Genomic DNA, 11857 nt, shown 5'->3' with positions numbered 1-11857 from the left:
TTTTTTTTTAAAGAATTTATGGCTGCTTTGGTCAGATTCAAGAGGTAGGGGAATCAGCTGGAAGGCAAGAAGGCAAGCCAGATAAGATGGCAGTTTGGACTCCACTAGTGGTAAAAGAACTGGTTAAGTAGAAAAAAAAAACATGTTTATGAAAGGAGGGATGATGGTACATGTAGCAAAAAGAACTCATGGGAGTTATTGGTTTTATGTTTTCAGTGAAGTAAGAAACAACCAGCAGTTGAATGTGAGGAGAAGGTGCTGGATGTTGGAGCGATATGAGGACAAAGCATCCCTGGTTTCTCTGACTTTCAATTCCTCCCGTACACTGTTTGGACATGTGTCCTTCTTGCCTATGACTCTGCCCATCTTTGTATGGTTGACTCTTTGTTGTCAGTTCAAATATCACTGCCGGCAGCTTCCTGCCTACGGCGATTCTGCAGCTTGTTCTTTTCACAAAACTTTTCCCTTTGCAAAGCAGCAGCAGCAGCAGCTCCCTGCCCAATACACATTTATATAAATACACATATATAACAGGCCTAAACATTACATACAAACATGCACAAATAAATACATGTAAGCTATGATATTATACAATAACTTGTTAAATGTTGCCGTTGGGGGAGATTGGGAGAGATGTGCAAGATTCTCTCCCCATTATCCCCATTATTTCTTACAGATGGATATGACTCACCAGTATCTCAATTTAAAAAAAAAAATTGCTTCACATGTTGACTTTAAAACTGCGTGGTTACATACTTTAAAGAAAAGATTGAAAATGACATCTCTGGGCTTGTGCATACCAGTCATGCCTCATTCTCAAAGGCCTTCATGGGTTCCCATTGGACCTGTGTGGACATCCAGGTTTGACATCATTGCAGTTTTTTTTTAGATTTATTTTTATTTATTTTTGAATCTAAGAACTGGGGTAGAGGTCATAGGTGTGTTAGGGGCAGTGGGGGGGAGGGGAGGGGGTCCGTGAGAGGACTCACCAGAGACTGAGAGGGAGGAAGCAGGACAGATCTACTGAAATACATTGCTGAGGGGAAGCAGCGTGAGGCAGGAGAGGTCATTGTGCCAAATGTGGCTCAGCTCCCCAGCCAGGCTTAGTGGCTAGCAAAAGCTTGATAAGGCGGAGACTTTAACCCCTGCGCCAACAGGGAGGCCACATCATCCTTGCAGTTTAGAAAAACATTCAGGAGAAATGTACAGAGCTCCACTACAGTAATGACACTTTATTTTTTGCAGGAGCAGCAGGAGGAAATAGTGACAGTAGTGGTCTCAGCAGAGTCAAGTTCCCTCTGTCACCCCTCATTATTATCAGCAGAGACATGACCTCTCTTCTTCAGATTGAAGAATCCCCTTGAGATTTGGGCATAACAGATAATAACCGGACTCCTTTTGTGCCAGGTGCTTTGCCAACACAACTCTGCATGGATTAGGCTCCTTGAGTTCCTGCATTCAACTTTTCTTTCAAGAAGTATTGAGTGATAACCCATCACAGGGAAAGCACTATTAGAGGCCCTGGAGACACTGCAGTGAAGAACACAGGGATTCACTTGGAGATCTATTTTAGCAGAAAAAGAATGATGACAAATTTGCTCTATGCCAGTAGAGATACATTCCAGAAAGAAAAATAGGGCATGAGGGAATAGAGAATGATAGCAAAGGTAAAAGGTCTCTGAGCAGTTTTCTGGAGATAATTGAGGGTGTTAACCATGGAGCCAATAGGGACACTTTCAGGGATGATCAAAGACCCTGAAGCAGGAACTGGCTTGACATGTTTGAGAAAAAGGGGAACAATGGCTGAAGCAGAGTGAGCCAGGAGGAAGATGATGACAAGAAAGACTGGAGAGAGGCTGAAGAACAGATCATGCAGGACTTTGTTGGTCATAGTAAGGGCCTTGAATTTTCTTTCTGAATGAGGTTGGAAGATAGGAAAGCTTTAAAGAGCAGAAAGGGAAGACGTTATGTGACATAGGGCTCTCCCTGGTGGTGCAACAGGTTAAAGCACCACATTATGAAGCTCTCCCAAGCCACTGCAGCACGAGTTCGATCCCCAGCCAGGGAGCTGACCCACATGGCCCGCAGTCCTCTGCTGACCCACCTGCTGCTCCCCTCAGCAGTGTACTTTGTCAACCTGTCTGTTCTGCTCTCCACTCTGTCTCTAGTGAATCCTCTTACCCACCACATCTCTGACCTGTATGCATAAATAAATAAAATCTTAAAAAAAAATTTCTTTAGAAATTATCTGACATTTTTTTTTTTAAAGAATTTATGGCTGCTTTGGTCAGATTCAAGAGGTAGGGGAATCAGCTGGAAGGCAAGAAGGCAAGCCAGATAAGATGGCAGTTTGGACTCCACTAGTGGTAAAAGAACTGGTTAAGTAGAAAAAAAAAACATGTTTATGAAAGGAGGGATGATGGTACATGTAGCAAAAAGAACTCATGGGAGTTATTGGTTTTATGTTTTCAGTGAAGTAAGAAACAACCAGCAGTTGAATGTGAGGAGAAGGTGCTGGATGTTGGAGCGATATGAGGACAAAGCATCCCTGGTTTCTCTGACTTTCAATTCCTCCCGTACACTGTTTGGACATGTGTCCTTCTTGCCTATGACTCTGCCCATCTTTGTATGGTTGACTCTTTGTTGTCAGTTCAAATATCACTGCCGGCAGCTTCCTGCCTACGGCGATTCTGCAGCTTGTTCTTTTCACAAAACTTTTCCCTTTGCAAAGCAGCAGCAGCAGCAGCTCCCTGCCCACCTGTGATATGCAGGGGTCTCTTTTTTCTCTCTTCTTTTCCTAGTAAACCTGCCTTTTAAGCTGTAAAAACAAAAAACAACCCAACAAATATAGCACTGCTTTAGAAGGCCCTCCTTGACCAACTTTTCTAGCTTAACACTCCACTGGAGAAATTTACTCTCTCGAGTTATCCTTGATCACATAACCCTGTTTTACCTTCATAGTAGTTTTCCTGGTTTGAAACCTTTTATTTATTTTTTCTACCCACCGTACATACAATATAAGTTTTCATGAAGTCAAGGATTTTGTCTTCCTAGTTCACGTTAAATCCTTAGTGCTGAAAACAAAACCTGGTATATAACAGCTGAATGACTAACATAATCATCACCACAATATTACTAGATAAGAACTATTATCACCATGATTCAGGCCCCGACAGTTCAAGTGATTTACCCCAGGTCATACAGAAAGTTTGACTAGAGGGGGCCATGCTCATGATTCAAAGTCAGGAAGAGGATGCTGGAGACACGGTCTCAGGCCCTATGCAGATTAGCCTTAAAAGAAGGTGCTGACTCAGGCTGATAAGACATCTGAGTTTGACAATTAATAGGAAAAAAAGTCTGATCATGGTTCTGTCCTGATTTGTGGTTTAGAGCTATTTCATTGATATTGTAAAAAATAGAATTCTTATGTTTTATAAGTAAACAAAATACATTTTAAGGATAGTCACTGAAACTGGAATCTCAGTAATATGTGATTGTCCTTCCCTGTTTCTTATTTTCTTCCCTTTTTTTTTTTAAGATTTAAAGAATTTATTTATGCAGACAAAACCTGGGGTGTAGGCCAGAGGTACAGGTGGTAAGAGGATTCACTGGAGACAGAGTGGGGAGCAAAATAGGCAGATTGACTGAAATACACTGCTGGGGAGCAGGAGACAGGAGAGGTTCTGCCACCCAATGTGGGTCAGCAACCTGGCTGGGGATCAAATTAGGCCGCAGTGGCTGGCAATCGCTGAGACTTTAACTCCTGTGCCACCAGGGAGGCCCCTCTTCCTTTTCTTTTTTTTCTCTTCTATTTCTTAAGGAACCCTTGGACATCACAGGGATGATGGTAATGGGGATGGCAGTTTTATTAGGTAAGCTACTTAGAAACCACAAACAGTGTTTTCATGACTCAGGTGTCATATTAATCCTATGAATTTGTGGCATGGCCCATGATTCTCTGGAATGTTGACAGGATGGCAGGCTGAAGCTGGAGTGGCAGAGCACGAGTGCGCCAGAGACCCAGAGAATGATAAATATCACTTTAGGGGAAGGCTATACAACAGGGGTTTCTCAAATTTTTTGTATCTGAGAAGTGCAATGTCTCTAACTTGGTTACATTTATCTAAATGTAAGACTTCCTATATAAAAGGACTTCTTGTTCTTAGTTCATGTCAACCAGATCTACAATTCCATTAATTAACTGTGGTCTTTTTAGGCTGCTATAATGCAATATACTGGCTTCAAACAACAGAAATTTATCACAGTTCTGGAGCTTGGAAGTCTAAAATCACGCTGGCTGAGGGTCCTCCAGGACAGAGACTTCTAGTTGAAGGCAGAAGGAGGTGGGGAATTTTGAGGTTCTTTTATAAGCACACTAATTCCACACTTAAATCTGCTAAGCACCTCCCAAAGGTCCTAACTCTTTATACCATCACACTGGGCATTAGGATTTAATTATTTAAATTTTGGAGGGACACAAATACTTAGACCTCTATAATAGTGAGCGAACTGGCTTCCTTCTTCTCTTCCTTTCTCCAGTCTTCCCTCCCCTTTTCTCCTCCCCTTCCTTCTTTCTTTCTTGAGCACTTACCCTGAAACAGGTATGTGCCGATCACCTTGATTGTTATAGCTCATTTTTTCTCACAGCTAGTCTAGGCGGAAGCTTTTACATCATCCACATTGTGTATGTGAAGAATCCCGAAGTTGAAGAACAGAATTGGGACAGAGTCTCAATTCAGGCTCCAGCACCATACTCCAGGTCTGTGATCACAACTGCTGATTACATTGCATTCTGCTGTCCACTTTCAGGAGGCGTATTCAGAGCAACCCTGGGGCCAGTGTAGCCTCTGTGTCCTAGGAGCGTTCTTCCTTTTTCTCTTTATACTCAAGTCAGTCACCACCATTCCAAAAGTAAAAAGGTAAAGTGAGAACATGTAACAGAAGAAAAAAAAATTAAAAGAAAAGGTGGGTCTTCCCTAGTTGTGCAATGGGTTTAAGCGCAACACTATGAAGCTTTCTGAAGCCACTGTGGCATGAGTTCAATCCCCAGCCAGGGAACTGACCCACATGGCGCAGCAGACCTCTCCTGACCCGGCTGCTGCTCCCCTCAGCCGGGTATTTCACTGCATCTTCCTGTTCTGCTCCCCACTCTGACTCTGGTGAATCCTCTCACCCCCCCCCTTCCACACCTCTGGCCTGTACCCCAGTTCTTATCTGCATAAATAAATAAACCTTAGAAAAAGCTAAAAACAACAGGTGTGGCACCCAGTAGAGTAAGGAAATGAAAACCATATTCATTGAGTGGCACATGTCTGTGGAATAGAAATATCAAAAGAAGTGCTCACCATTCCTTCCTCTGAGGACTGTGTCATCCAAAGTAGGTAAATATGTATGTAGAAAATACAAAGGGGGCCCTCCCTGATGGCGCAACGGGTTAGGACCAGCACTGCAAGCTAGCAGCAGCTGCTTCAGTACGGTGTTCTATCCCCAGCCCTGGAAGTGATCCACGTGGCGGACCTCTCCTGTCTCCCGGCTGCTCCCCTCAACAGTGTATTTTGTAGGGATGCCTGTTCTGCTCCCCATTCTGACTCTGGTGAATCATCTTGGAATAGGGTGGTCCCCAGGAAAAGGGTAAGTTCCAGGTTCCCTGCCCCCCCACCAGGAGGGTGGAGCTGAGCAGAGAAAAGAAGAAAAGAGAAAGAAACTGAAGTAGGAAGCTGGATGGAGAGCCAGAAGGAAACCTGAGGAAGCCACATGGAGCAGCAAGCATGTGATGAAGAAACCGGGCTTGTTTCTTGGCCCTGGACTGGGTGAAAGAGATGTGGGTGAGAGACCCATGGGGAGGTTGACTATGGCAGTGCTTATATTGATTTTGATTTTGCTCTTTTCCTCCCAGACTTGTCTGTGTCTGGCCATTTCTGACCCTTTTTCACAGGTCCCGGCCAGAAGGTGCTTTAGTCTCGTGGCGGGCTTTCAGGCCTTGCTTTGAGCCAATCCCTTTTGGGTTGACTTTTACCCACGAAGGGATGGTTAACTTCAGGTGTTTGATTAAGAAATTATATTCCTTGTCTTTCGTATTGTATACTCACTGTATTAAAGTTCCTTTTCATTAAAGTGTTATGTTTTGTCTTGATGCGGCGGATGGCAGAAACTATTTAGAGCAGGCAGTTTTGGGGTTTCAGCGGTGCCTCTCTCCCTGCCCTGTAACAATCTTACCACCCCTGCCCCTCTGGCTTGTACCCCAGTTCTGTATGCATAAATAAATAAATATCTTAAAAAAAATGTAGCTTTAAAAAAGAATACAAAGGGAGTCAAGAGATAAGCCAAAGCTAGTTGTAGCTTTATGGGTTCTAAATTTAGAAATGCTGACACACTTAAATTGAAGAGGGTGATTGTGGGCTTGAAAAAAAAAGAAACAAGGAAGAAATGATTTCTGATGTGGAGTTTTGAAGAACAGTGTGATAGGGTTTAACAACAACTAAAAACAAACCAAATTTTTCTGGTGGCAACTTGCTTAGTTAAGCTGGAGAAGAGATTATTTTGGGGCTTTTGTCATTTTAATCACACATGTCTTATAAACCAGTTTTCCTATGCTCACAATAAAAATCGCTAACATTTTGAAGTGCTTACTAGATGTCAGGCATATATATATATAGTTTGTATATATATCATTTCTTTAATCCTCATGACAATCCTATGAGGTACTTACTATTATTATCCTTGTTTTACAGTATGTTTAATTGAATTACCCGAGGTCACCTGGCTAGTAAATGAAGAACTCTGATTCATAGCCTGAGCTCTGTTCCTCTATGCTTCCTTTCTAATTTCATTTATCTGGAGAGGGTATTCTGTGCAGCAAAGAATAGACATTACCCAATTGAAAAGTTATTACTATGTTGTAATAAATTTCTCTTCTTTTAAAAGATTTATTTTAGTTATTCATGTATGTAGTGTGTAGACCAGAAGTGTGGAGGGTGAGAGAATTCATTAGAAATGGGTGGATTGACTAAAATACATTCCTGAGGGGAACAGTTGGTGAGACAGGAGAGGTCTGCTATGCCATGTGGGTCACTTCCCTGGCCTGGGATGGAACTCATGCTGTCGTGGCTTTGGATCGCTTCACAGTGCTGAGACTTAAGCCCTGGCACCACCAGGGAGGCTCCCTAAGTCGTAATAAATTTCATTAAAAAAAATCTCTTGAATCTGTTCAGTTTTCTCCATTTGACTGCCCGAACAATTGAATCATCTCTTACCTGAACAATTGCAATCATTTCCTGCTTCCACTTTTACTACCTTCCAATCCTTCAGTATCTTATAAAACATGAATATAAATGTCTCTTTCTTGTTTATTTTTATAAAGATTTGTTTATTCTGAATACAAAAGCTAGGGCACAGAACAGAAGTGCTGGGGGTGAGAGGATTCACCAGAGACAGAGTGGGGAGCAGAACAGGCAGATTGACTGAAACATACGTGGGCATATTAGGAGAGGTCTGCTCCCTGGCCAGGAATTGAACTGTGTTGCAGTGGCTACAAATAGCTTCATAGTGCTGCACCTTAACCTGGTGCGCTATGAGGGCCCCCTCTTTCTTGTTTAAAACCCTTCTATGGCTACTCACTGCTACCATATGCCTCTTCTACCAGATTGTAAGCTCTGTGGAGATGACTGAACCTGTCTTGTTCAAGTGTTGAGTCTCCAGCATCTAGGATAGTGCCTCATATATAGTAGAAGTGAAATAAATGCGTTGAGTTGAATGAATGGAATTTAAATGACCCTTTAACAAATATACTAGTCACTTATAAAGGATCAAGTCAGGGGGCCTCCCTGGTGGCCTGAAGTGAAGCCTTAGCACTATCACTGCCACAGCCCATCAGGAAGGTCTGAGCTTGATCCCTAGCCAGAGAGCTGAGCCAGGTGGTGCAGCAGACCTCTCCTGTCTCACCAGCTGTTCGCGGCTAGCACTCTATTTCAATAAATCTACCTGCTTTGCTCCCCACTGTGTCCCTGGTGATTCCTCTCACCTTCCATCCCCTTGCACCTCTGGCCTATACCCCAGTTCTTCTATGCAAAAATAAATGAATAAAATATTTTTAAAAAAGGATGGGGGTTTCCCTGGGGGCTTCAAGGGATTAAAGCGCAGCACTATGAAGCAATCTGTAGCCACTGCAGCATAAGTTTGATTCCCAGGCAGGGAGGTGACCCACATGGTGCAGCAGACCTCTCCTGTCTGGCCCGCTGTTCCCCTCAGCAGTGTATTTTGGTGGTTCTGCTCCCCACTCTGTCTCTGGTTAATCCTCTCACCCCTGCACTTCTGGCCTGCACCCCAGCTTTTGTATGCACAAGAGCTAACTAAATCTTTTAAAAAGCAAAATAAAACAAAAAAACCCAAAACAAATTAGTGTTAAAAAGAAAGTAAACGATGAAGTCAGAGGTACAAAGGTAGGTTGTTTTTTTTTTCATAAATTGTAATCACCTAATTGTTTATTTGCTTCTCAAATGTTTCATGTCCTTAGGTCCCATGGCCCATTAATTCCTTGAGGGCAGGGACTGACCTTTTGTGTCTTGTCCCCTACTATATGTAGCTCTTTGTTGGGTTCATAGGAGGTGCTCAATAAATACTTGTTTGACTAATTTAAATTACCAGTGTGGAGTGGAAGCTGATGAATTAGTGATGACAAATAGTACTGGCTAGGGCAGAGCTTGAATAGGAAAATGTAGAACCATAGTTATAAGTGCTTTAGAGAATGAGTATTCATTTGTTCATTCGGTACATATGTATAAGCCACCTTCCCTGCACTAGACACTGTGATAGGCAGTCTCTGCTGACATGGAGCTCAAGTCTAGTGACAAACAATTTGAGTCACTGAGACAGATTTCACCAGGAAGGGCAGAAAAGGGTACTTCAGGGATGGTCCAGAGGGGATGTGTCCCTGGATTAGGCTGTAGGACTTGATGTCTAAGTGGTTTGTAGCTGAGGGAAGAGGGTATGGAATGGTGAAGAGTATTCCTATGATTAAGAGGCCAGAGGCAGGAGAGCCACTGGTATGGTCGCTACACATAGCTTAAGGTTCCTTAACCTTCTCCCTTTCACCCAGTGAATTTTTATTGAGCCATGCCATGTGTCAAGAATTGTACTAGGCTATCAATGAATTTATGCTTCAAAAGTAGATGTTGAAAAGAGAATGTAGGGCCCTCCCTGGTGGCAAAAGGGGTTAAAGTGCTGCACTGTGAAGCTAGCTGCTGCCACTGAGGCAGCAGTTTCATCCCCAGCCAGGGAGGTGACCCACATGGTGCAGCAAACCTCTCCTGACCAGCCTGCTGCTCCCCTCAGCAGTGTATTTCAGTCAATCTTCCTGTTGTGCTCCCTACTCTGTTGCTAGTGAATCTTCTTGCCTCCTGCACCTCTGGGCTGTACCCAGTTCTTGTATGCATAAGTAAATAAATCTTAAAAAAAAAGTGAATATATGTAAATGTAATTTAAAATTTCTATTTGTCAACACTTTATTTTAAAATTTTCTCCTTTAGCCCTTTAGGGAAACATGATTCTGAGCTGAGCTCTCCCCCAACCCACCAAATGCTCTGTAGATGCTAATGAATGTTTGTTGAATTAAGGAACGAATGCGAGTAACTAACCTGACCATCAGCAAGGAAAAGCCCTGGGAGCGCTTTTCAACAGATCGCCGATGATGAAAATATTCTATATCTGCACTGTCGGACAAAATGGTAGCCACGAGCCACATGGGCTGTGGGGGACTTTAAATTTAAATTAGTATAGGCACTTGTGGCTAGTGACAGCTCAGTTCCGTGGCCGCACAGTCGAAACTGCCTGAGCCTGACACTGACGCCGGTTCGGTTTCCAATCCCTCGCTGAAAAATGGGAGATGTTAAATAAGTGGTATAGAAAGTCTAAATTCTGGGCCTCTGGAGAAGGATAAATCTTGCATCCTAGCAGACAACCATCCCAGCACCACTGGGTGAAATGGCTGAAGGGCGGGGAAATACACCAGACTCAGCGCGCCCGCGTCAGCCCGTAATCGCGAACGGCATCGTGGGTTATGTAGTTTTATACGCCCTGACATCACGACCGGTGTCACCCCGAGAATCCCAGGGGGTGGACTTCCGGTGTCCCGTTGTTTTGTGGGAATGCTAGTCACAGATGCCTGATGGACGCGGATTCTAGTAGTTCAAGAACTACATTTCCCTGCGGGCTAGGCGATGCACCCGGCTGCAGTTTCACTGGAGAGCCGGAAATTGCCTCATCAGATGTGAAGCGTGTGCTTTAGCGTCGTTGGAGGTCCGATTTCCCCGAGAGGGAGGGGAAAGGTTGCAGCCACTCCTTTAAGGGGGGTCGCCGAGGTCGCTGTCGTGGGTTTGCGGAGTTCGCTGGGCGGTGCCATGGCGGTGAGTTTTGGCGGGAAGAGAATGCACTCGGCGTGGCCTTGGGATCTGGCTGATCTGTTTGCTTTCCTAGAATCTAGGGTTTCTGCATGTGGTAGTCAAGTCCTGAAATGAAGAAATCCTCTGTTGAAGAAGGGGTGGGCTTGCCCCCATGCTTAAGGCTTGACTGTTGTGACGATGTGCCTTTCAGTCCTAGTTGATGAGCCAGGAACTGGTTGATAACTTTAACTTTACAAACTGCTTCATGTCAAGCGTGTTGTTTCAGCGAAGTTTCTAAAACCGATTTGGAGATAGAGGATTGACTCCACTTTTAAACAAAAAATGATTACGTGACACCCCGTAAACACCCCAAAATACACTTTGATAGCGTTTCACTTGCGTCTGGGCTAGGTACTGAAATCCATGGTAAAGAATGTTACGTACCATTAAGTGCTATAGAGGAAATACAGCAGGAAGGGGTGACTCGGAAGTGTGGAATGGGGTAGAGCTGCCGTTTTGAATCCGGTGGTCAAAAAAAGGCCTTGTAGAGAAGGGGTGAATGTGGTCCAAGAAAAAAACGGCTAGGGACCAAGCCATGCAGCTCTGTGACGGTGTGAGTGTGAGCGGTTGTGCTTTCCAGACCGAGGACACAGTGTGAAATGGGAGTAGGATTCCTCCAAAGGCTAGTGATCAGAGGGGGGTGATGATGTGTGCTTGGGGAAGAGTGTTGATGCGGGTAGGTGTAGATTGCTGGATTCAATAAAGAATGGGAAGAGAGGACCTGGAGAAGTGAATACACTCAAGTGTATTCCATAAAGGAGAGCAGAGGAATGGGATAATGAATGAAGAGCTAAAGAGGACTTTTTTTTTTTTTTTTTAATATAGGAGAAACGGTACAAGGTGTGTTCCTATATATTATGTTGTAGAAAAGGAAAACTGATTCAGAGAAGGGAAGAGGTTTGTGGGGTGACTTTCCTGTACTGAATAGGAGTGATGAGATCAGTGGATTGTTGAATGGGAACATACTCATCTATTGTTCCAGGGAAGAAAGCAGAATATGTGGGTACCAGTGGTAGGGGTAGAAGTGATGAGGGAGTGGGTGGACAGATCTATTCATGTCTCTTTTCTCAATGAAATAGAAGCCAAGATTGCAAGCTAAGAGTAAGGATGGGAGAGGAAGTGTTGGAGGCTGAAAGAAGAAAAGAGATGAAACAGTTGGCTAGAACATTGCTGTTAATAGTTTTCTGTGGTGATGAAAATGTTCTATATCTGCACTAATTTGCACTAATAGCCACATGTAGCTATTGAGCACTTGAAATATGGCTAGTGCAATTTGAAGGGCTGGCTTTTTTTTTTTTAATTAAAAATTTTTTTTTAAAAGATTTATTTATTTGTGCAGACAGAACTGGGATACAGGCCAGAGGCTCAGGGACGGCGAGAGGCTTCACCAGAGAGAGACAGAGTGGGGAGCAGAACAGGCA

General features: G+C 43.7%; 1 protein-coding gene across 1 annotated transcript in view; it reads left to right on the top strand.

Annotated features, from left to right (window-relative positions):
* The first annotated feature begins 10243 nt into the window (after positions 1–10243).
* LARS (leucyl-tRNA synthetase) overlaps positions 10244–11857 on the top strand; it is a 55399-nt gene continuing 53785 nt past the window's right edge. The window contains exon 1 of the mRNA XM_004686845.2: positions 10244–10400. Coding sequence (XP_004686902.1) covers positions 10395–10400 — 6 coding nt within the window. The 5' untranslated portion in view covers positions 10244–10394. The remainder of the gene's footprint in view (positions 10401–11857) is intronic.

Source organism: Condylura cristata, unplaced genomic scaffold (genome assembly GCF_000260355.1).
Source record: "Condylura cristata isolate star-nosed mole 26May11 unplaced genomic scaffold, ConCri1.0 scaffold00021, whole genome shotgun sequence".
NCBI classification, from domain to species: Eukaryota; Metazoa; Chordata; class Mammalia; order Eulipotyphla; family Talpidae; genus Condylura; species Condylura cristata.
This window is presented reverse-complemented; position numbering and strand designations above follow the sequence as displayed.